This window comes from Rattus rattus, chromosome 10 (assembly GCF_011064425.1).
Source record: "Rattus rattus isolate New Zealand chromosome 10, Rrattus_CSIRO_v1, whole genome shotgun sequence".
Taxonomy (NCBI): domain Eukaryota; kingdom Metazoa; phylum Chordata; class Mammalia; order Rodentia; family Muridae; genus Rattus; species Rattus rattus.
In genome coordinates, this window is record NC_046163.1 from 39,746,551 (window position 1) to 39,772,327 (window position 25,777).

At 38.5% G+C, this 25,777-nt stretch overlaps 1 protein-coding gene across 2 annotated transcripts in view; it reads right to left on the reverse strand.

The window, feature by feature from the left end:
* Rabgap1l (RAB GTPase activating protein 1 like) overlaps positions 1 to 25,777 on the reverse strand; it is a 558,252-nt gene that overhangs the window by 233,300 nt on the left and 299,175 nt on the right. Inside the window, exon 14 of one of the 2 annotated variants that reach the window (XM_032915702.1) lies at positions 20,060 to 20,173. In XM_032915702.1, the coding sequence (XP_032771593.1) occupies positions 20,060 to 20,173 (114 nt within the window). Of the gene's footprint in view, positions 1 to 20,017; positions 20,174 to 25,777 lie in introns of those variants that run through there. The other variant, XM_032915698.1, reaches the window with a different exon arrangement.

The window sequence follows — 25,777 nt, forward strand, 5'->3', positions numbered from 1 at the left end:
AAGATAATGAAAGAGTCATATTAAGACGACTCATAGATCTTACCTTACATGTTGGCTCCCATCAGGTGCCTGCTTGCCATAACTCTGACCTTTTTGTCACATTTGCCCTGATTTTTTCATTGCAGTTCAAATGCCACCAGTGAGGTGGGACTCCTCTAAGATATCTTTTCTAATGCAGCCCTACATACCACAGACATCATCCTCAGAATATGAAATAAACAGACATTCAAATATCTAAATTGTTAATTTAAGCCAAAGTATATAAACTATGGGAACCCTGGGTAAAATGATGGGGGATCACAAGGCTGATATGAGAATTCCAGTGCACTACAACAATCAAAGCTTCTCAAAGCTGTAGTACAAATTCACCATTCTAATAAACAAAATCAATTAACAACTAAAACCTCCAAACAGGGCATCCAACATGTTGACATTGCCAAGAACCACTATCCCTATGACTCAACACAAAGCTATAAGCAATCAGTGATTTGTCATGTGTGAGTTCATAGAATGAGAACTTACACATGGCATTACCTTGCAATGTAAAAGGTTGTATCTGCCTGCTGCCCTTAATGACCTTCAAACCACTCTCCCGTTTTCTAAATGCTGCTGAGTAAAAATGGCTCTTCTTCTGTACCTTTGTGGACAAGGCAGACACATTTAAAATTGTCCTGCATGGTTTTGCAGGATGTGCAAAGGTCCACCAGGCTGTGAACACACTCCCACTGCGGCAGGCTCTTTGGCTACTCCACACCATCCCCTTTGTCTTAACCATGCCAACTAGCAAGAGTCCAACTCACAGGAAATACAGCACTCCCGGAGAAGGAACAAATGTACCACTGAGTTTGACATAAGCCTGTGTGTCCTCAGAACTAAAGAAATAAAGTTGCTTGCTTAGTAGTTTCTAACTAGTAGTTTAAACACTTGTAGTTTTTAAGAGGCTGAGTAAGCAAAGAAAGTATGTTGATTTAAAAGGGAAGAGGTCAGACTATCTGTGAAAATCCAGATAGCTAACATTTTAGATTTTGAGGGATAATCATGTCATTTGTCAAAGTTTAAATGACATTCTTAAGTCAAGGGAAGTGTGAAAACAGGCTTTGTGGGTCATGTTTTATTTACTGCTTTCTGAAATAGAAGAAAAAAGTTCAGGTGCTGCCATATTTATAAAAGCCAAGAATCCCAGAGCTAAATAGGTACCAGTTCCATGCACATGCTTTATTTGAGAGGATTTCCACTCAACTGCTTAATATAGTTCATTGTGTATATGTAGACTTCCCACCTAGAGTGATGGTTATTAAAGATCTTTGCACTTTTTTCTATTACTGAGGATGGCCCGAGGGCCTGCTACATGCCCTGACCTATTGCCAAGGCTTGTAACCCTTCCTCTGCATCTAATACAGTCAGGTAAGCATGTACATACATTGATTTTCAGAGTGTTTGAACTGGGGCATGATGCATTGCTATCGTTGCAGAGCATGGAAACTATCATCCCTCCAGAATGTTCCTTGAGTCTCTGTAGTATAAAATCTCCATCTCAGACATTAATTGAGCTGAATTATACAACATATTTGTAATTTTTAAAAGAATCTCATATAGTTAAATTGTATCAGTTATACCCTTGTGTCTGAATTCTCACAGCCTCAGAGAAAAAAAAATGAGGCTATATTACAAAAAAAAAAGGCTCAAAAATGGGATCAATGTGGCAACCTTTTCACTAATAGATGAAGAAGAGTGGGATAAAACTAGTCAACTTCTTGTTGTTTGGTCTTAAAAATCAATCTGTCCATTGTATTTTGTACAAACTTAATTAGTAAAGAAGTATAGGACACTGTTGTTACTTGACATCGTATGTCCAGTGTTTCAGAGGTCAGCAAACATTTAAGAGTAGAATGTTTGCCTTGCACGACCCAAGGCCCTAGGGCCACCCCAGTATGGAGGAGGGAAGGGAGGGAGGGAGGAGGGACAGAGGGGCCTTAGGGAGATCCACCCTTTCTAAACGAACAACGAAGTCACTGTCTACCATATTAACACAAATTCCCATCCCTCTAACTACATATCTTTGTTATTTCTGCAAAATTATTAAAACTGACCTGCACACTCAAGTTTCCTAAGTAGGAGGGTAAATGAGTAGAAGCATCCAATTCATTCTAGTACCCAGAGTAATAAAGTAATAAAATTCTGTTTGTATGAAATATAATCAAGGTTATATTTTATAACTCAGTATTTTTTGTTTTTCTCATAAGATATACATTTTGTTTCTTTTTTGAGACAGGGTTTCTCTGTCTCTGGCTGCCCTGGAAGTTGCTCTGTAGATCAGACTGGCCTTGAACCCAAAGATCTGTCTGCCTCTGCCTTCTGAGTGCTGGGATTAAAGCGTGTGCCACCATTGTCTGGCTAAGACCTAAATTTTTTTTTTTTAGAAGATTACACCATTTTATTATGTTAAAAGAGAATGACTGCAAACAAAAAACCAGGGACTGGCTCTTTGTCCCTTCGATGTTAAGTCCCTAGATCCCTCGGCTGGACAATGAAAGCAAACCTATGACACCATTTTATCAAAACACGCCCAACTTACTAAGATAAGGAAATGCCAAGAAGATAGGAATAAAGAGTTGAAAATTAAAAATTCAAATGTTCTTTTCTTGCCTTGTATAAATATGAAATAAAACTCTTTTCTTGGATGCTTTTAACTACAAAGAAAGAGCGTGTGAAAGGCACAACTCACACTGAAGTGCCTAGCCCCAGAGCATATGTGTTTGCTCAAGTTCAGGAGATGATGATGATAAAACGTAACTCTCAAGTACAACTTTTTCTCTTTGATACATACTCAGAGAATATCCAAAAACTAATCACATATATGATCACCTAGGAAATGTAGAGAATTATAATCACAAAAGTCCAAAGAGTGGTTGACTTGTGTAGGGGAAGACTCGACCCAAAGGAGGACTGGGAATTAATGAAAGATACTAGCAATACTTCTCCTAATTTTTAAGTATAAAATATTACTTATTTTTAAATCACAAAAATGTGTTCAATGTGTTTCATAATTTTAAATTTTAACTTAAATATTTAAAAAGTACTCATCAGTAACCATTCAAAAGTTTGTATTTTAACTTGGTTATTATCTCCAGAATACAAACATATAAAAGACAAAAAGGAGTTTTCACTGGAGTTTAATAAATATATATACATACATATATTTACAAGTGTGTGTGTGTGTGTGTGTGTGTGTGTGTGTACAGTCACTCCTCAGTCTTCATTGTAGTTATGTTCTATGAAGTTGTCAGGATATTAGATCTTGTAATTCTGAATTATTTTCTTCAGGATAGGAAGGGCTAGGCTCCTATGCACCTTTGGTCACAACACTTTTAGCAATCAATCACAGCATAACTAGGTTGTAACTATGATTCTTTTTAAGGCAACAGACAACACATACTGTTGACCCTTTATTATTGAAAAAATTATATCTTACTGAGGTTGCAAATAAATTTTACTAAGATGAATCTATAAGTGCAGAACCTATAAAAATAACAATGTATGAGAATGTGTGTGTATATATTATTATGTAGAAATACATATTCAAAATTAAATTGAAATAGCTTATCTGAACAACTAGCCTACAAAAAAAGTAAATATGAAATGTTTCTAAATAAAAACAAAACTGTTATTGATCATAATCATAAACATTAGTTTTCGGAAAATGGCAAATACTGAAAAACCCATGTACAACAAACATTAGCATAAGTCTACTTCCAGACTATGGTGTCAAACTTGAACTTTGTTTCCACGTGAATATTCTAGTTAAAAATTTTCAGTACCTAATATCCCTCATAGTGCCCCCCCAAGCTTTTAGAATCAGTATCAATTAATTACGTTTCCAAATCCACTCAGTACTCAGAACAATCAGTCCACAATGAACATATCATTTTTAAAAAGTTTAATTATAATTTTTTTCTTTGAAATTCACCATGTGTTTTCCAATAAAAACAATAAAGTTATGACAACCTCAAAGTAACCTCCATCACTCTGGTCATGAAACAGAAATTTGCTAGTACAATAATCTAAGACTCTGCTTCCAACGTTTACTTAGAAGTTTTCCATTATTGGCTCTGAATGCAAAGCATGTGAGATTCTAGCTCTGCCACCTACCAGAGTTACTTAACTTTCCTTTCACTGAGGCAAGATGGGGAGACCAGTAGACAGTGAGCAAAATGGACAACCAGCTGCTTTAATGAAGCTTAGTTTCATACAAGATAATTTATAAGATGTTGGAAAGTTGTACATATAATAGTGAAAATGAAAGAAAAAATTGACTAAAAAGACACTTAACTTTTAGATTGTCTTTATTTTTGAGATTATAACTATATCATTCCCTCTTCTTTCCATTCCCCCTTGAAAATGGCCTCTAATCTCATTAGTTGTTGCTATAAGGATATGTATATATGAATATATATACATATTTCTAAATATAACCTGATCAATCTATGTACTGCTTATATCTATGTTTTCAGGGCTGACCTTGTGGCATTAGATAACCAATCTGTGAGGTAGTTATTGCCTCAACTCTCAACATCCCTGAGTTGTCGTGTAAGGTTGAGACCTCACGGTCTTTTCCCCATCTGGTTGGCATGTTTATTGTTGCTTTTCTTGTTCAGCTAAGGCTTAAGGAGTCATGTTGGTGGGGCTATGGATGCAGCTTTTGACTTAACTAAGGGGACACAGAAGAGATTCAATTGTTAATAGTGGCTATAGCAAACAACTTTTCCATACTGCCCATGAAGACGTATCCTTGAGCAGAGAACACAGGGAGGCTAGAGATTCAGTGTGTAAATCTGTTGGGTGCTGTTCTTGGTAAAGGAAAAGTCAGTTTAGCATAAGGGTTCTGGGTATGAGCTTGTCTGAACATGTAGCCAGGCCAGAATGGTTGAAAGAATATTCAGATACGGTTTTACAGCCCGGTAAAGCTCTATAAGCACTTTTGTTTTTATACTGAGTAAAATAAAAAACTACCACAAGCAGAAGGTCGGGGAAAAGATGAGGTTAATTTAAACCAGTGTAACAAGAGTAAAGCAGGTGAGAAATAGCTGGTAAGTCAGTAAGACTTCTTGATGGACTGAGTATGTGGAGCTGGGAAAGGAGGTCCTGTGCAGCCTACTGTGTGCAAAGAAAGAGAGTGCACTGAAGTCTACAACACTGCTCTGAGTCTGCAGCTTTCCAACACACACAGGCAGATTTAGAACAAGCATGGCCATGGCAGGTTTCAAAAGATACAGCAAGGAACTCCAAGTTTTCTCTTCCCTAGAGAAAACTCTAATCAACACTTTCAGAACACTAAAAAGTTAGTGAAGGCTTGCAGAAGCATAGAAAATAACTTTCAGAAAAGCAACTGAATTTTGAATTGCCTGCAGAGTGTCATACCTTAACCCTTGAATAACTCTAAAAACAGACAACCTACATGTGGAGAGACAACCAACTGTCCAGGGACAAGGCCAGGTGAGAGCTCCTACACAGTTGTTTCCAGAGCCCCATCAGAGAGGGTCAGATTTTGTCTACTGGTTCCCAGGAATACTCTACCTACAAGGCTCACTCAATGGAAGAAGCCTTCCCCCTGACACATTTGGCTATTGGGGGTGATGGATAAAAATGAGGCAAAGTACACACCAACCATAAAGTTCTTATTAAAGGGAAGTCTTGGGAATGAGAGATCCACAAAGATTAGGGTGCCCCAGAGGGCTCTGCACTCCTGTAATGCATCGTACAGACTTAAGGATTCCCATCTGCATAGACAAAACCAGAGAAGGCTGCAAAGCTCTCACTTATGTATTATTGTAAAACTCTACAGAAACAGGGAGTGAAGGGATGACAGAGTCTACCACTGGTGGGTTGAGTAAAGGGAAGATAATCTGAAACACAACTCATCTGTCTCTTGGCAAAGAATGACAGAATTATTATATCTAAGATTTGAAGAAACTCTCAGTTCATTCAGCCAAGCAGCAAGGAGAGATCTCAGTAGCTAGATCTGATAGGAGACTGATGTGGTTAGTTCACCAAAGCTCCCTGTCAGACAACCTACTACAAAGAACACCATGAGGAGAATGAGTAGAGACACATTAAAGACTGCCAGAGGTGATGGAAAATGATTTCTAATGAGCAAAGGCTTTTTTTTTTAGACTGATGAATCTGTTCCAAATTGAATAGCAGAGATTATACTGAAACCCACTGAACTGTACTGAATTTTGCTATATGAGCCCTTTCAATAATAAAAATAAAGGTTAAAAGGCATGCTTACAAATACACCTGTACATATACAACTATGTACACACACACACACACACACACACACACACACACACACACACACACACACACACACGTCCTGTAGGTTTATCCATTGAGAAGACTTTCACACAATAGAACCCAAGACCTTCATACCAAAATCTTGGTTTCTTACATTTTGAGTAAAGGAACAGAGTCTTCTGGAGAACTGAGTAAGCTTAAGCTAAGCAAAGAGATAAGAAATAAGCATAGAACATATTTCTGAGCAATAATGGAAGGCCATGCTCAAAAAGTTAGAAAATTTACCAAAGGAATGCAGAAGCCTGCTTGAAGATAGCTCACTGGCCAATTTGGAGATAATCTGAGCACCAAAATGAGTAACAGTAGTGACAGAACATAAGACAGAATGATATAATAAGAATCCCAGTAAACTGGACCTAGTAAAAAGGACCCAAATAAATTTATTTTGAAAAGGGGGAGTTGAACAAAAGTTGGGAAGGGAGGAGTAGAGGCAGGTCTTGGAGAAGGCAGAGAGAGCAATAGAGAGAAGATATGAATGAAATATATTGAGTGCATGTGTGGAATTATTAAAGAATTAACAAAAATTATTATTTTGAGAGAAATAATCCTTAATCACACATGGTTATAACAACAAATGAGTGAATATATAAAAAAGATTCAAAATAGTAAATATACACAGCCAAAAAACTCAACAAAATACCTATTAAGTATAAGAAATAAAAGAGAAACAATTCATAGTGTATAAGCCTGATAGACAAGCCTTATTTATATAATCAAAATGAAGATTGCCCAAAAATGGAAAAAAATGAAGCTGTATAGGATTTAAGAGGAAATAGGTACAAATTATCTTTTCTGTATAATTCTTGTCAAAGATCTATAACTCAAACATAACATGAGAGCACATCAGAAGAGGTTGAATTTGGGGGCAATCTAAAAAGCACCTGGCCTATAATCTTTAAAAATTGTAACACCAAGAGAATTAGGAAACAGTGATCTAGACCTGAAGAAATCCAACAGTCAGTGAGAATTAAATAAAACGTGTGATTTAAACTCTCATTCTCTTCTATGCACCACGCGCACTAACCTGACAACCAGTAACCACGGACTATGCTCAACAGTTGCTATGCTTCAGTGCTATGTGATCGACTGGGAGTGGGGTTATGATTCTGCGGGACAATGTCCTCGCCTGTAGGAAAGGTATTTGTGGGCAAAGAGGTGTCATGCTAATAATTTGCCCTCAAAATAATTAGCAAAACAAGATTCTGCCCATGCAACTTTCTTGTAAGTTTGAGACTGTTAAGTAATATATGCACATTTATATACAAATTCCATCATATTTTATTTATCAAATGTAATAAAATGTTAGCTAAAAAGGTTATTAAGTTTGTCCTATATGCTGGTAAGAAGAGAATGAACATAAACTCTAAAAATAGGTTCACTGATATGAAATACTCTGAACTGGGCTAGATGTACTCACAAATATTCACTAACAAAGCAACTTCTTATCTAACATAGCTGGCACAATTCCTAGATGTAGGCTTCTTTTTATATAACAGATTTAAAAAGAAGCCCTTGGCAATAATTTAAAACTATACTGACTCATTTATAACAGTAAATTCAAAAACAAAATGAAATAAAATAAATAAAAACCTAGACTACCACATTTTAACATTTTTAACCACCCTCACAAAAGTTAGCTGCTACATAATTATGGGAAATTGTCCACTGCACCTAGGTAAGAACCTCAGACTCAAGGTTTGGGGATACTACAGGGGAACAGCACTCAGGCATTCTCTATAAACAGAAAATCAAGAGTCCGGCCTTAAGGAATTTAACCTGCAATGACTTTTGGAATATGAAATGCTTCATGGAGGAAGGGCCCGGTAGAACTAAGGCCCTTTAGGAGTTTGTGCACACTGCCATTTCATAGTATGCTAGGAAAGCTGTGGGAGGAAATGTGACATCAGAGGCAAGTTCCAGGTCTCCCTTTGATCTTCTCTCCTTAGAAGTACTTAGTAAATCACAATGTTTCATCAAACCGTCCTTCTTCTGTGCAGGTGGAATTACACTGTGTCCTAATGTCCCTTCCAATATGCCCCAACAACCCCGCTTTCCTAATATAGTTCTTAAATATTAAGCCCTGTCGTGCTGACAGGCTTAGCACAGAATAGGAAATACACAATCTCTTTCATCAGCTCAAGTATGTAAAGTTAACCTTATTGACAAAAGGTGATTAGTACTTAGTGTGACCAAACAAGGCAATAGAATATGCCCAAGATAACATTTTGCTGCAAAGACCGGCCCCAATGGAGAAATACTGTGTTCAAATTATCATCTTCAATAATCTTAAGTCTAAAGAATAAATTTTTGCTTTGTTTTACTTTGTATATCTTGAGAAAGTGTTCTGGAAAGCGTGGAATGGAATTTATTATGTACAACAGGCCCTTGAACTCAATTCTCCTACCTCGGCCTGCCAAGGAAAAGGATTCCAAGCATATACCTTCCCTGGCCTCACTGAAAAAAAACTTTTAGGTTAATGTTATTGTGGAACTTGGAAGATGGCTTGCTTTGTAACACAAGGACCTGAGTTCAAGCCCTAGAATCCATTTAAAAATCTCAGGCATGGCAGTACATGCTTGTGATCCCCACACTGGGGAGGCAGACAAGGGGAGATCTCTGAGGCTTGCTGGAAAACAGTTTAGCCTAATTGATGACCTCAGTGAGATCTTGAAAGAAGTGGATAGCATTCTTGAGTATAACCCCAGAGGTTGTCATCTGGTCTCCATATGCATGTGCACAAATGTGTACACACATACACCCTGAGTACCCACACATATATGTACACTTTTATATACACAAACACACATATGCAGATGCATTCACACACTAGAATTACACGGTGTCTATTTGAGTTTTACAGAATGATGTCTTGGGGTATGTAAACATGATTAGATTACTACAGTGACATCCATGAGCACAGTAGCACCATTTCACAGAGCAACTTCTTGTCTTTTATATGAAACAAATGACAGGCTGTAGGACCCTATGCCCATCCAGCTACCCTCTTTCGATGTATTCCAGGAATTGTTTTTCCTTTAAAACCTAAGAAAGGAACATGAGATATCACAGTAAAATTCCTAAGGCAGCATAGTTTCACTAGCTTGAGTGCTCATGTAACAGAAGCTTGCCAGCTTTGGGTTAATCTGTGAATCCCTTTGGGGAGAGTGGGTAGGACAACTTTCGCAGAAGACATGGGCTACTAAGACTCAGACAGATGGGAAGGAGGAGGAGAGCAATTCAGATTCATTCTTTCTAAGAGAGAAGGCAGGAAGAGGTCTGAGTAAGGAGGAGGCTGCGGAGTTATAAAGATGCTGGCAACTGGGTACAATGAGTAAGCAGGATACAAACCCGGTAATTCTGAACCATACAGAATTCACTCTAAGTGTGCTGTCCAGGGCATTTACAGCATTTCAACCTAGCACAGGAACAGTTCTGAACTGAGAGAAAAAAAAAAAAAGACTGAACAGGAAGCTGAGTGAGCTTTATCTTTGCAGGAGACTTTCTTTAATCCCATCCTGTTTTAGAAAAAAAAAATCTTACTTTGCTCAACAAACAGCAATATTGTCTTTTTTTTTTTTTTTATTAACTTGAGTATTTCTTATTTACATTTCGAGTGTTATTCCTTTCCCGGTTTCCGGGCAAACATCCCCCCCCTTCTTTATGGGTGTTCCTCCCATCCTCCCCCAACAATCTAGTTCACTGGGGGTTCAGTCTTAGCAGGACCCAGGGCTTCCCCTTCCACTGGTGATCTTCCTAGGCTATTCAGTGCTACCTATGAGGTCAGAGTCCAGGGTCAGTCCATGTATAGTCTTTAGGTAGTGGCTTAGTCCCTGGAAGCTCTGGTTGCTTGGCATGCAACATTGTCTTCTAAAGCATGCGCACACACAACCCAAGTCCTCTGTTGTACTTGCACAGCCCCCCCCCTTTGAAGTCACTCCCTTAAGCCTACATTTTCTGCACTACAGTAGCAATGTGATGGCTCAACAGGCGATTCAGTTGAAAGACTATGTATGGGCTGCATAAAAACTAGACAGCTATTTCAAGAAAAGCGTTTCAGGACCATGCACTTGGAAAAGTCTTAAATGTCATCAGGCACTCTCAAGAGCACTGCAAATCACTTGTTCTCTCTCCACAACTCCAGCTTTCCTAAGTTGACCTTTTCGTTGTTAGATTTCAAAAATAAATTTGTATACATGCATTTGTCTTTGCATTTAACTATTACTTTACAGTATTCCGACTTTCATTTATGGCATTAAAGCTAAGATTCACTTGTAACACTAAGAAAACTCTCATGGATATAACAACAGGGTTCTGGGATCAGCTAGAACAGCTAGATAGTTGATGTCCTTCTTATCTGTATGGTAAGGGCCAATACATAGCCTTCCTGAGGAAATGAGCCTAGTATGTGGATGACATGCATAACATGATGTTTATAAATGTGCCTGACACAGTCCCTAACATATGGGTTTTTTTCATAAGTATTTTTCATTAAACATATATAATCAAAGTAACACTACAAAGTTTTAAGCTGAAATAATTTTAATCTTGGCCATGTAGTGGCTATTTATTTTTAGGATTCATTCAACTTTCTGATTATCATTTGTAAAATGCTAGAAATTCTATTTCCCTATAGATAACAGTAGGTGTCAAATAAGATTTCAGAAGTGCTTTCTAAACCTTGAGGCTTCATGAGTTCTAGTATTGGGCTTGTGTTGCTCAAAATTAAGACGACTTGAAAGAATTCATTTTCCTACGGAAAGTTAATTTACTTTGAGAATACACCATTGTCCCTCAGGGTCTACTGAAAATACTTAATAGAGTGCTGTTTAAAGATGTGCTGGCAAAGCAGGAAGCCCCAGGGGTTCAAAGGACTCCACAGTAGCCAATATTTAGATCTACCTCAGAAATAATGTCCTAACTCAAAGACACTTGCCAGAACTCAAGAGGAAGAGAGATAAGCTGCACAGAATTTAAAAGGCTGCTTAATTCTCCAAGGGGCTGCGGACTCCTCCAAGGTACTACTTCTAACTCGCCTGGCAGAAACACGGATACTTTCAAGGGACACTTGTGTCTCTCAATCAGACTACTGAAACAATGCCCACCCCAACCCCCAGTATGAGAATTTCCTTAGGAATCACATACTGGAAAAAGGAAAAAGGAAACTAGAGCCCAAACAACACTATCTGATCAGTGAAGAGCAGGACCACAATTTTTTTAAGTGGATATTTTCTTTATTTACATTTCAAATGTTATCCCCTTTCCTGGTTTCCCCTCCAGATACCCCCTATCCCATTCCCCCGTCCCCCAGCTTCTATGAGGCTGCTACTGCACCTACCCACTACTCCCTCCCACCTCCTGGCCCTGGCATTTCCTACACTGGGGCATTGATCCTTCACAGGACCTAGGGTCTTTCCTCCCATTGATGCCCAACAAGGCCATCCTCTTCTACATATGTGGCTAGACCCAAGGGTCATTCCATGTGTACTCTTTGGTTGGTGGTTTAGTCCCTGGGAGCTCTGGGGGCATCTGGTTGGTTGATATTGTTGTTCTCAGCTACCTCAGTCCTTTGTCTAATTACTCCATTAGGGACCCTATTCACAGTCCAATTTTGTCAGGTCTGGCAGAGCCTGACAGGAGACAGCTATATCAGGCTCCTGTCACCATGCACGCACCTCTTGGCATCCCCAGTAGTGTCTGGGTTTGGTGTCTGTAATGGGATGGATCCCCAGGTCTTTGGATGGTCTTTCCTTCAGTCTGTTCTACACTTTGTCTCCGTATTTCCTCCCTTGAGTATTTTGTTCCCCCTTTCAATAAGGACTGAAGCATCTACACTGGTCATCCTTCTTCTTGAGCTTCATGTGGTCTGTGAACTGTATCTTGGGTGTTCAGAGTTTTGGGGCTAATATCCACTTATCAGTGAGTGCATACCATGTGTGTTCTTTTGTGACTGGGTTTCCTCACTCGGAATGATATTTTCTAGCTCCATCTATTTGCCTAAGTATTTCATGAAGTCATTGTTTTTGATAGCTGAGTAGTACTCCACTGGGTAAATGTACCACATTTTCTGTATCCATTCCTCTGTTGAGAGACATCGGCCAGGACTGGTTAGATGGTCACATCCTTCCTACCATTAGTTCTTTATTTAAACTTCAATTTCACTTCAAGAACACTTCCCATCAAGACAGACTTGGGAAGTTTGCTAATTTGTCCCTCTTCCCAGCATAGTCACAAGGATAATTTTCCTTTATCTGTTTGCCACTAGTAATTGACTCTTTATTAATTTATTGAAGGTGTGTGGTTGAATCTGGCTTGGGCACAAGCTATGAAGCCAAGTACAGTAACGTATTTTGAATTAAATTATTTTGGGCCACTTTGATCCAAGAGTGCCTCCCTCCAAAACAAAGGGTTCAGATGTCTTTAAATATGGTTATTTCAATAGTGAGACTCTTGGGGGTGGCTCAGGCAAATGTGGGACTGTAGTTTGAGTATGAAGAGTTCCCCACAGGCTTACATGTTCAGTACTTCTCATGTGGAACTGGTAGCAATGTAAACCTTAGGATGTACAGCATTACAAAATGAGAAGATCACAAGAAACATGTCCTGCATCCTACCTTCTCTGACTACTTCCTGCCTGTCTTCTCTCTATCTGGTCTGAAATAAAGCAAGCTGCTGTGCTCTGTTCACTGTGCTTGGCCACGGTGTTCTGCCCCAGCTCAGGCTCACAGAAATGGAACCAGCTGACCAGAGGTGGAAAAATCTCACACAAAACCAAACCATCTCTCCCTTTGTTCTGCTAGGAACTCTGTCACAGAAACGGAAACCTTACGACATGAAGCTACACAGATTATCACCTGTGTTGTAAATGCTTTCAATTGAATTAAGGTTCATTCAGGCACCCCAAAACAGAATTTAATTAAAAGTGGTACGTAAAATAGCTAGAAAATTCTATTAAAATATAATTAACTCGGTGAAAAGTAATTCATTTTCAACCATAAAGACCTTCTCCGACTCTAAAAACCAAAATTAACAATATCATATCTCATTCAAATATTGGTATTGTTTGCATTCTCAAAACTGTACGTTTTGTTAATATCAAAACAAATACCTTAAAAGTTCTAGCTTTTAAAATAAGCCCACTAGTGTTTTGATGTAAAGTACTTAATATAATAGGTTATATTTATTTTTGTTTCTCCACCATACATTATAGTACCAAATTATTAACACACATGAGCAGGAGAATTGATCTCCCTGTGATACATTCAATTTCTTTCATTAAACTCCCAGCAGTAGCTCCTTTTACAGAAAGCACAAGTGTTAATCAAAACATCGAAAAAAGCAGTATGCACACACTAAGCTGAATGTCCAGAGTCATGTCAATCTGTACTGTTGTGAGTAATGCTATAACTGACTATTACAATGGACTGATCTTAGGTCTTAGAAAGAGACCTATCTCTAAAATTCAGTCTATATAAACTTTACGTGGTGCTATAAACACAGACACCACACAGAAAGCCAGGGAAACTGCTCACCCTAGAGTAAACCGTCAATGCTGGAGCTAGAAACTGACACAGTGCATAACTGTTAAATCCTACATTCATCTGCCATAATTTGAAAGGATAAAATTTAAAGAGCTTTTAGAACCACAGCAAATTAGAAGCAGAAGAACCTTTTGGGAGGCTACTACTACTGAGGAGTTAACTCACAAAAAAGTTTTTCTGAAGTTTTTATCCTATTCTTTTCGAGTCTGAGACATGTTATTACTTTATGGGAGACTCCTGATGTTGAGTGCTTAAACCATACCACGTTGTCTCACAACCTAAAACATATTTATATCGTATGTAATCAGAAATAGCTACATGGTTCAAAGGCACAATCAATCTCTTGAAGGACATTCTGAAAATATGATATTGAATAGAAAAGACAGGGGTAGGGAGAAAGAAATGTTTTTATTTGCAGAAATCTTTAAGCTCTACTATTAAATTCTCATCACAACTCTCTCCAAACAAACTTATGACAACAGAGAAAGCTGTGAACCATTTCCATTTCTTCCTACTCTGAAAACAGATGTAAGAGATGAAACTGGAATTGACAGGACCATTAAAACCTGCAAGTGCTTAGCTGTCTCCTCTAATGTGAGGATCCAAACCAGTTCTTGATGTACTACAGCCACAGAAAATGTTTCAACTATAAGGTCAGAGTATGATATCTTTGAGTCTGGAGTTGGATTCTAAGATTACAATAATTAAAACGTTGTTCCTAGTAGTGACAGATCAATTTAAAGGCTGAGCATATTCTATCTGTAGAAAATACCTACTGAGGAAGGATTATTGCGAAAAAACGAGGTAATATACATGCACTCACACATGCACAACACCATGTCAATGTGAAAGTCCCAAAATGTTAATATATGGGAAACACTGTGTTTTTGTAAAAGGTCTTTAACTCTGTTGCTCATGTCTAAGATAAAGCAGTCTAAGTGGTAAATCATTTTCTTTTAAAGTTAGAAGCAATTCAAGGATTTGTACCATTACTATTTCATTTTACTACTAAACTACAGTTGGTGTAAAAGAAGGGTTTGTAAAGGTAAAGTGAAACAACTTTATGTACAGACTATAAAAGAAACTCATTAAGAACAAAGAATCATTAGTGTTTATTCTATACAAGATATATACACAGGGAAAACTCAAAGGTACATTGCTGACTATTCTCCTATCCAAAAAAAAAAAAAAATTAAAGCAGATAAATTACACCCAGTAGCCTTTAGTTTACACAGAATAGCTCATACAGATACGGTTAAGAGTTTTAAACTGAGAAGACTAGGACATCCACTAAATTCAATACAAAACAAATTCTGGTAAGCAACAGGCTAGGCAGATGAGTTTGGTCCCTGGGACTCAAATGGTGTAAGAAGAGATTTAACTCCTATGAGACCTCTGACCTTCACGTACACATATCCTCCTGAAAACACACACTCACAGAGTACATGAATTCATTTTAGGTTCAGTGTGTGTGTGTGTGTGTGTGTGTGTGTGTGTGTGTGTGTGTGTGTATCTGCTAACATATACTACACAATATCCTTAGAACCTGGAGTTCAGTTACATGTCTATGTGGTACAATGTACATGTCTAAGACGACTACATAATGTGTATGTAAATGCATTAATGACTGTTCTATAACAGGACCAGCGTTGGATTATCATCACAACAAAGCAAAGGACAGCAAGATTTTAAAAGTGCTCATCAGTGAACTTATATCTTTGCACCCGTCCATTTTTCATCAATTCCTCTTTTAAATATAATATAATGAAGTAAATACTATTTTTATTTCAATGGATCCAATTAATAAGACAGAACTGAACAAATATAGAGCCATATGTTATAGTCATATGAAAAAAGTAGTGTCAGCAGAGAAAAAGTGAGGGAAAAGCCACTGACTGCCTGAGAATATACTAAATGCCAGGGGGAACTGCTCCTCCATATGTCACAAGCCAGATTCTTCTAAACCAACTTAAAAACTTTATAAAAATTTCTAAACTTTTTATATGAATCTGAATCAAATAATTTATTATAAAATTTTTACCCTTTTATACATATATAATGAATATACTCCATTTTTGACAATTTTTAAACTAGATTTTAAAATTTTAAAAATTTGAGATTTTTAAATTAGATTTTTCAAAGATTAGAACACCCTCATATTTTAAATTATGTCTCTATATATTTACATTTCAAAAGAAAGATATGTTAAAATAGATTTGTTTGCTTACTTTATTTTATTGTTTTAATTCAGTGCTCAATATTAATGCCAGAGTGCTGTTTGTGGTAGACAGGTACCCTACCCCTGAAACATATCACAACCTTCTCTCTAATCTATAGAAAATATCTGAAATAGTTAGGGGACAGGGGTGGGGGGAGGGAGGGAGGAAGAGAGAGAGAGAGGAGGGAGGATGAGGGGGGGAGAAGGGAATGGAGAGGGGAAGGAAAATGAGAAAGAGAAACAGGGGAGGGGGAGGGGAAGAAAATAGATGGATGGAAGAAAGGAAAGGAGAGGGAAAGAGAAAGACAACAAGAGAAAGAAGAGGCTCACATTCCGGACTCCTAGCACCACCAGTGCCTCCTGCGCACAGGGATCTAGGAGCAGTAAGGGCAAGGACCCTTCTGGTTGCTGCCCTCACAGAGAGCTGAAAGCCAGTCGCCAGGAGTGACTACACACCTGATAGCAGAACACTCTGTTCCCATAACTGGTCAAAAGAAAACAGGAAAACAAGACTACAGGAGTGTTGACACACAGGCCCACAGGAGGATCGAGCCACCATCGGAAACAGCAAGACAAGCTAACACCAGAGACAACCTGATGGTGAGAGGCAAGTGAAGGAACCCAAGCAACAGAAACCAAGACTACAGGGCATCATCAGAGCCCACTTTGCCCACCAAAGCTAACACTGGAAATGCAAAGATACCACAAAAGCAAGAACTAGATTTAAAAATCACATTTTATCATGATGATGGAGGACTTTAATAACGTCATAAATAACTCCCTTAAGGAAATATAGGACAACACAAGAAAAAAAACTAGAAGCCCTTAAAGAGGAAACACAAAAATCCCTTAAAGAACTACTAGAAAAAAGAAACAATCAGGAGAAGGAAAAGAACTAGGAGTTAAAAATGGAAATAGAAACAATAAAGAAAGCACAAAGGGAGACAACCCTGGAGATAGAAAACCTAGGGAACAGATCAGGAGTCATAGATGCGAGCATCACCAACAGAATACAAGAGATGGAAGAGAGAATACACAACCATAGAAAATACCATAGAAAAACACAACTGTTGAAAATAATGTAAAAAAGCAAAAGCTCCTAGCCCAAAACATACAGGAAATCCAGGACACAATGAGAAGTTCAAACCTAAGGATAATAGGTATAGAAGAGAGTGAAGGACCAGTAAATATCTTCAACAAAATCATAGAAGAAAATTTCCCTAACCTAAAGAAAGAGATGCCCATAAACATACAAGAAGCCTACAGAACTCCAAATAGATTGGACCAGAAAAGAAACTCCTCCTGTCACATAATAGTCAAAACACCAAATGCACAAAACAAAGAAAGTCCAAGTGGATCAAGGACCATCACATAAAACCAGATACACTCAAACTAATAGAAGAAAAGGTGGGGAAGAATCTCAAACACATGGGCACTGGAGAAAATTTCCTGAACAGAACACTAATAGCTTATGCTCTAAGATCAAGAATCGACAATGAGATTTCATAAAACTGCAAAGCTTCTGTAAGGCAAAGGACACTGTGGTTAGGACAAAACAGCAACCAACAGATTGGGAAAAGATCTTTACCAATCCTGCAACTGATAGAGGGCTTATATCCAAAATATACAAAGAACTCATGAAGTTAGACTTCAGAGAGCCAAATAAACCTATTAAAAATGGGGTACAGGGGTTGGGGATTTAGCTCAGTGGTAGAGCGCTTGCCTAGGAAGCGCAAGGCCCTGGGTTCGGTCTCCAGCTCCGAAAAAAAGAACCAAAAAAAAAAAAATGGGGTACAGAGCTAAACAAAGAATTCACAGCTGAGGAATATTGAGTGGCTGAGAAGCACCTAAAGAAATGTTCAACATCCTTAGTCATAAGGAAAATGCAAATCAAAACATCCCTGAGATTCCACATCACACCGGTCAGAATGGCAAAGATCAAAAACTCTGGCAACAGTAGATGCTGGCAAAGATGTGGAGAAAGAGGAACACTCCTTCATTGTTGGTGGGATTGCAAGCTGGTACAACCACTCTGGAAATCAGTCTGGAGGTTCCTCAGAAAATTGGACATTGCATAACCTGAGGATGCAGCTATACCTCTCTTGGGCATATACCCAAAAGATGCCCCAACATATAAAAAAGACACGTGCTCCACTATGGTCATAGCAGCCTTATTTATAATAGCCAGAAGCTGGAAAGATTCCAGATGCCCTTCAACAGAGGAATGAATACAGAAAATGTGGTACATCTACACAATGGAATACTACTCAGCTATCAAAAACAATGACTTTATGAAATTCATAGGCAAATGGATGGAACTGGAAAATATCATCCTGAGTGAGGTAACCCAATCACAGAAAAACACACATGGTATGCACTCACTGATAAGTGGATATTAGCCCAAATGCTCGAATTACCCTAGATGCACAGACCTCATGAAACTCAAGAAGGATGACCAAAGTGTGAATGCTTTACTCCTTCTTTAAAAGGGGAACAAAAATATCCATAGGAGGGGACAAGGAGGCTAAGTTTAGAGCAGATACTGAAGGAACGCCCATTCAGAGCCTGCCCCACATGTGGCCCATACACATACAGCCACCAAAACTAGGTAAGATGGATGAAGCAAAGAAGTGCATACTGACAGGAACCAGATATAGATCTCTCCTGAGAGACACAGCCAGAACATGTCAGATACATATGGGAATGCCAGCAGCAAACCACTGAACTGAGAACGAGACCCCCCGTTGGAAGAGTTAGAGAAAAGACTGAAAGAGCTGAAGGGGCTTGGGATCCCATAAGAACAATAATACCAAGCAACCAGAGCTTCCAGGGCTAAACCACTACCCAAAGACTATACATGGACTGATCCTGTGCTCCAACTGCATATGTAGCAGAGAATAGCCTTGTTGGGGCACCAGTGGAAGTGGAAGCCCTTGATCCTGCCAAGGCTGGACCCTCAGTGTAGGGGATTGTTGCGGGGGGTGATCATGGTGGGTGGATGGGGAGGGGAACACCCATAGAGAAGGGGAGAGGGAGGGGTTGGGAACTGATAGACAGGAAACTGGGAAAGGGAATAACATTTGAAATATAAATAAGAAATACCTAATTTAATAAAAATGGAAGGAAATAAAAAGAGAGAAAGAAGAAAAGAACAAATAAGGAACACCATAACATGCAGGAAGCATTTTACTGAGAGATATGCCATTTCCACTTCCAAAGTTTAAAACTAATCTTGGTTAGCAATGCATTTCTGTGAGTGTTAAAAACAAGACCAAACCCTGTAACTACCAAATGAAATGGCTTTGTGAACAGCTATTGGCTCTTTGCACTCCTTAAAAAGGCTAACTTCATCTTTTAGGTACTGTCATCAAATTTGGCTTTTTTCTCTGCATAGTCAGATGATGGTATGTGTCTCTAGGAACAGCACTGAGAAAAGCATTTAAGCCCATTGCGTGGCACTCTGTTTTTGACTTAACCTGAGAAATCACTAAGTTAATGGCTCTTCTCCCCTACAGAATTTTTAACTACAAACAACAAGGCAGCTTTTTTCTACGTCTACTAATGATGAGGAAGGTAAGAGTTTCAAAATAAGATCCACACAAACATGTAGGAATTTGTCAGAACTCAACAGGCGGTCTACACTAGTTCTCATTCTTGCCTATCATCAAAAAGTGGAGATAATTCTTACATTATCTCATTTCAAAGAACTTTCTTTTCTTTTCCTTCTAGCAGTTGAGCCAAACTAGATTGTCCTGTGCCTCACTCAGAACAGGAAACAGGAAAGCCATCCTCTAGGTTTAGTGTGGAGGATCTGACGGTGTGTGCATAAACAGAGAGCACAGTGCACATGACACATGGAAATAGAGACAAAATATAACAACCTAATGATGGGTCCCTAAAAAGCAGCCCTGACAACGCATTAGAAAAAGTGAGAGCAAAGCCCTACCTTGCAGATCTTGTAAAGAGATTCCTGACCATCTCCTCCAGTGTCTTTGAAGTAATCGTGTGCAGGAAACGTACGATGAATGTCTCGAGTAATAACACTCTCCTGTGCAGAGTCCTACAAGGAAAAAAACACAGTCGATTATTTATGTACAACTTTCTTCTCAATTATGTAAAATAACACACATATATAAAAATGTAAAAGACATAAAGAGTATACCTAAATAGTCTTTCAAAAAAACAAAGAAAGAATGAATGATGGAGGGGGGAGGAAAGGAGGGAGGGAGGGAGGGAGGGAGGGGGAAGGAAGGAAGGAAGGAAGGAAGGAAGGAAGGAAGGAAGGAAGGAAGGAAGGAAGGAAGGAATCAATCAATCAATCAATCAATCAATCAATCATCAGGGAGAGACATAGGATGGCTCAGCAACTAAAGGCAACCAAATCTCATGGTCTGAGTTTGATCCCCAAACCCTTATGTTGGCAGGAGAACACCCACTGTTGCAAGTCCCAAGTCCTCTAAGCTTCACATGCTTGCCTCTCTCTCTCTCTCTCTCTCTCTCTCTCTCTCTCTCTCTCTCTCTCTCTCTCTCTCTCTCTCTCTTCCTCTCCCTCTCTCTCTCTTGCACGCGCACACACACACACACACACACACACACACACACAAATAACACGGCATCACTGTTTTTCCTTAGATCCGTGCCTCCACCAATTGTGTTCTTTCACATCCATCTAAAAGCTGGGTATATGTGTGTACATGTGTATATGTGTATGCATGAGAAGACAGGGAGAGAAGAAACTTGTATATACACATTTCCAGAGAGAAATTACATGTTTCTTACACTTACTAAGACCAGTAACAGAGTGATCCTTTTCAAAACATGTAACTATACACTGCTCTCTTAGATTCAGTATTTAAAAAGGAAATACGTCCGTTTTCAATTATACTATAATAATTTAAAAAATTACTCCATTAGTATTTTTCTATTTTTCCACTTAATAAAAAATATTTTTTGTACAGCAATGCCAACCAAACAGAGCTTCCAGGGACTAAGCCACTACCCAAAGACTATACATGGACTGACCCTGGACTCTGACCTCATAGGTAACAATGAATATCCTAGTAAGAGCACCAGTGGAAGGGGAAGCCCTGGGTCCTGCTAAGACTGAACCCCCAGTGAACTAGACTGTTGGGGAGAGGGAAGCAAGGGGGGAGGGTTGGGAGGGGAACACCCATAAGGAAGGGGAGGGGGGAGGGGGATGTTTGCCCGGAAACCGGGAAAGGGAATAACACTCGAAATGTATATAAGAAATACTCAAGTTAATAATAATAAAAAAAAATATTTTTGTACACTTCTACTTCTGTTGTTAGAAAGATGTCCAAATTAGTGCTTTATGTATGTTTATATATGTGTTTTTGTGAAGTTATGTCATGCATATGAGGGTGTCTACAAAGGCGGTAAAAGGCAGAGGAACCCCTGAATTGGAGTGAGTCAGTTAAGAGCCATAAAACATCAATGCTGGGAATTGAACTCAGATCCTCCAGAAAGGCCACTCTTGGCTACGAGGCATCTTTTCAGGTTCGAAATTTGTGTGTGTGTGTGCGTGTGCATGCGTGTGCGTGTGCGTGCTTGTGTGTGTTTTCAAGGACAAATTGCTAAAAGTTCGATAGCTAGGTCAGAGAATATGCTTGCGTTAGGTCTGGTCTGATAGCAGGTGTCTCTGGTTGTTTTCCAGGCAGGCTTTCATGCAGTCACGGTAGCACTGGACATCTCCCGAGGGCTGGACTGAGACGCATGGACCTCGCCTAGCTCTACTTTCAGGTTTGATATAGATATGCTCCTTCTACAGCTGGCAAACAATTTATACCTCAAACAACAACAAAGCACATATTTCTTTACATCTGCTAAATAATGTTTTCTATTTTTTAAATCATGGACAAGATGGTAGATGAACTTTTGATCACGGTCCTTTAAAGAATATCATTCCCCCTCATACATACACAGAGATACTAGGCTAATTATGAAACTCATTTATTCTGAAAATAAGAATCCTACAACCTATAATATAGTAGTAGTTTATGTTTTAAACATAAATTTAAGAGGTGTTTTTATAGATGTTAGAAAATGAAAGCTGAAAATTGTGTAAAATTCTGAACTGTATTAAAATGATTATTACCTTGATCTAATTTTAATCCTAGAAATATTTGTGTTATCTCTATTTAAATGTCAAGAAAAAAGGACGAATACTTAGAGTAATTTTACTGATGAAAATACTTTGTACAATTTAGAGAAGCATCAAAGGCTGCTAATTGCACATTAAATATATTGTTTAATGTCTTGCTTCTTCCAAGATTGAAGAACTCCTCTTACCGCCTCATATCAGGAAGTAGAAAATGTTTTAAATGGGAGTTGCTTTAATGATGCTGGTTCCTCTTTGTGGCTGAGAAGTGCAACAGGAGCCTGTAAGTCAGGACCTGCTCCTGCTGCCTCTCTCACTTCAGCTGCTGCTTCCTGCTGGGTGGTAATTAGATCTTATATCATGGAGAGAAAGAAAGAGGGCAAAATGACAGGTTCCAAATTTGCTACCACACATCTGACAAGGCAGTGCAGGACATACTGATGGCTTTACAGGAATGGAATATTGAAGCTGAGTAACATGGAACTCTAATACTGTAAATAGTTTAAATAAAAGGAATGGATACATAATAATTGACATTTGACAAAGAAATGAATTTTTAACACACTGATGAGTTGAGAGAGGTCTGGAAAAGGGTATGTAGACTGCTGATACATAGAAAGTTCCATTGCAGAGCTAAGGACCCCATCTCAGTGGTGGAGCACTTGGTTAGCATGTGCAATTCTGCTTATGAAAACTTGATAACCACATAGACTGAAACTTGGACCTCCCAGGGTCTTACTGATGAAGGGTTTCTCCTTCCATACAGAGATAGATTTTACTTATTAAACTACTTGAAAAGATGATGAATAAACTGCCTGCCTTGGGTGGACAGCTTCAGGGACACACATGTGCTCAGTGGCGTGCAGGATAACTCTTTGGACTTGGCAGGCTATTTAGAGGAAATCAGTAGACACGTTCCCTAGGAACTGCTTACCCTTGTAGCATCACTGTATGTTTATATGGTGCCTTCCAAATCATTTTCTTTTTTACAAATTTTTAAGTCCTAAGATTAAAGATTAAGATTGTTTCAAAGGGGAAACAATCTCTTGTAGATAAAATCAATGGTCAACAGGAGTACCACGTAGACTGTTGAATATCATTTTAACACCAAGCCAACAGGATTTAATAAAGAGTTTGTTGACTCTGAAATCACCTTTAATTTGAGTTTCCTACCAAGAATATTGCATGAGATATTTACCCAGCACCGACTATTTACCTGGCATGTTTGTAATTCTCATAATTCCTACCAGAATAAAAGAAAGTAAACGTCACTTGCTTCTTGTAGACAAGAAAGTGAATACAGCACTCAAATGTCAAGAAGCATTAGGGAGACGGGCTTGGAAGAACCACACCCTATTATCTTTTACAAAGTAATTTTGGAGCTGCCAAGAACTAAAAAGGCACCACAGTGAGGACAACTGCTCGCACACATGCCCTTATCAGATGTGTGAAACAGCTGTCTACACCCTGACTTTTCATATTCCTAGCACTGTGACAGGGCCTTCTCCTATTAGTTCCATTGTGCCCCCGAAAGCATAGGCTGTGCTGTCACTTCCTATCTACCACAAACTCAATCCAACTTTACAAGCACCGGTCCAATCTGTCAGCACTATTAAAAATGCCAGTGTGAACCATCACTAGCCACAACCAGTAGGAAGAGAAATGGTTCAGACCTAAAAAAGTTTTGACCTTATAAATGTGTCTTCTATTCTTACTCTACAGGGATCTTCCTTCAGTTCTCTGTTGGATGGTAAGACATCACAAACTAGTCTGCACACATGTCCCTGAAAGCAGATGTGTGTTCGCAGTGGTGGCATTTATCTGCCTTGAGGTTTGGAACATAAAATCCAAGGATGAAATGAGAAAGTTTAAAGAGTATTCTAGTTTCTAATGTACTGCTAGAATCACAAGCAACAACAGTAGCAAAAGTACTAAATCACGGCCAATTTTATTTCTTAAATATGAAGAGGCTTCTAAACATAAGTCAGGTATATATAGATAAAATTAAACAATCATATTATGAAAAAGTTGCTTGCCCCAAACAACAGATGCATGCTTTCTAATGTCTCTGAATGAAAGCCTGACATAGGATATGTATGTGTGTGCGCTCACGCTCTCTCGCTCTCTCTCTCTCTCTCTCTCTCTCTCTCTCCATCCCTTCTTCCCTCCCTCCCTTCCTCTCTCTCCCTTTCTCTCCCAACAAATCAAAAAAATCTCTTAAGGGAATGTGGCAACTATAAAAACTAAAGCCAGACAGTCGGTGTAGCAGCATACACTTTTAGTGCCAGCACTCAGGTAATGGGAGGTAAGCAGATCTCTGTGAGTTGAAGGCCAGCCTGGTCTACACACTGAGTACTAGAACAGCCAGAAATACATAATTGCAACCTGTCTCAAAAATAAAATAAAATAGAAAAAAGAAAGGATAAGAAGTTGTGGAGGAAGTGGACTTACAGACCCGTCAAAGCATGGGACTGGAACAAAGTGCCTCCTAAGACTAGAGCACTGCAGATGTGGAAGCCCTGCAGTGCACAGAGAACGCTAACTGACATCTGGGATTACTCTAGACTCTAGACACACAAGTCAAAGACGCTAAGGCGGTACTCAGCACTGCATTCATTCTCAGGGGTGCTCTGAGGTCATGATTCCAAATTCAAGACTCAAATGAGAAACTAGGCGATGTTGAGCCTCTATCAGCAGAAAATATACTTTTAGAATGAAGAAAAACATCTTCAGCTTTATATTATTATTATATTATTGAATTATGATTTATCAAATTGTTCCTTTAAAGTCTATGGGATGACACAGCTTAATGTTTTTTTTTCCTTTTCTCCATCTTTACTAAATTGGTTATTTCTTATTTACATTTCAATTGTTATTACCTTTCCAGGTTTCCAATAGCTTAATGTTTTAAAGCATTCTGTGACCATCTTGTTTGCAAAATGTCTTCAGCAAACCAAAAAATTCCACTTTTCTGGATTAACATTACCTCGAAAACTTCTAAAATATAATCTAATTTTTACAAATGCTTCAATTTATATATTTGAATAATATACTCCTAATTACATGTACTCCTAATTATCTATAGATATGCATATACCTATAAAACTTGTCATTTACAATTGTATTTAATTAGATTTAATGTGCTAATGAGCAAGAAAGCATTGCAGAAGTGTGTGAGGGAAGCTCAGGGTCTAGGAAAGAGTCTGCATGGTGTCTCCAGGGCAGGAGGCTCAGAAAGAAGCTCCTTGAGGATGCAAATGAGGCACTGTATATGCATGGAAACTAGGTCAGAGTCAACCATCTTGCATCCAGGAATATGGGTTTTGAAACAAGCAATTGATTTTTATACCAAATCAACTTCTATAATTCCTAATTTTCATTTTATAACAATACATTTCCATTGACATAAGTTGTTACTTATCTAAGAATAGAAAATTACATTACAAAGAAATTACAAAGAAACTTGTAATGTAAATAACAAATTACATTAAAACAAAAAAATTAGGAATATCTAAGAATGAACAGCTTTGTTCCGAAGAAACTCAT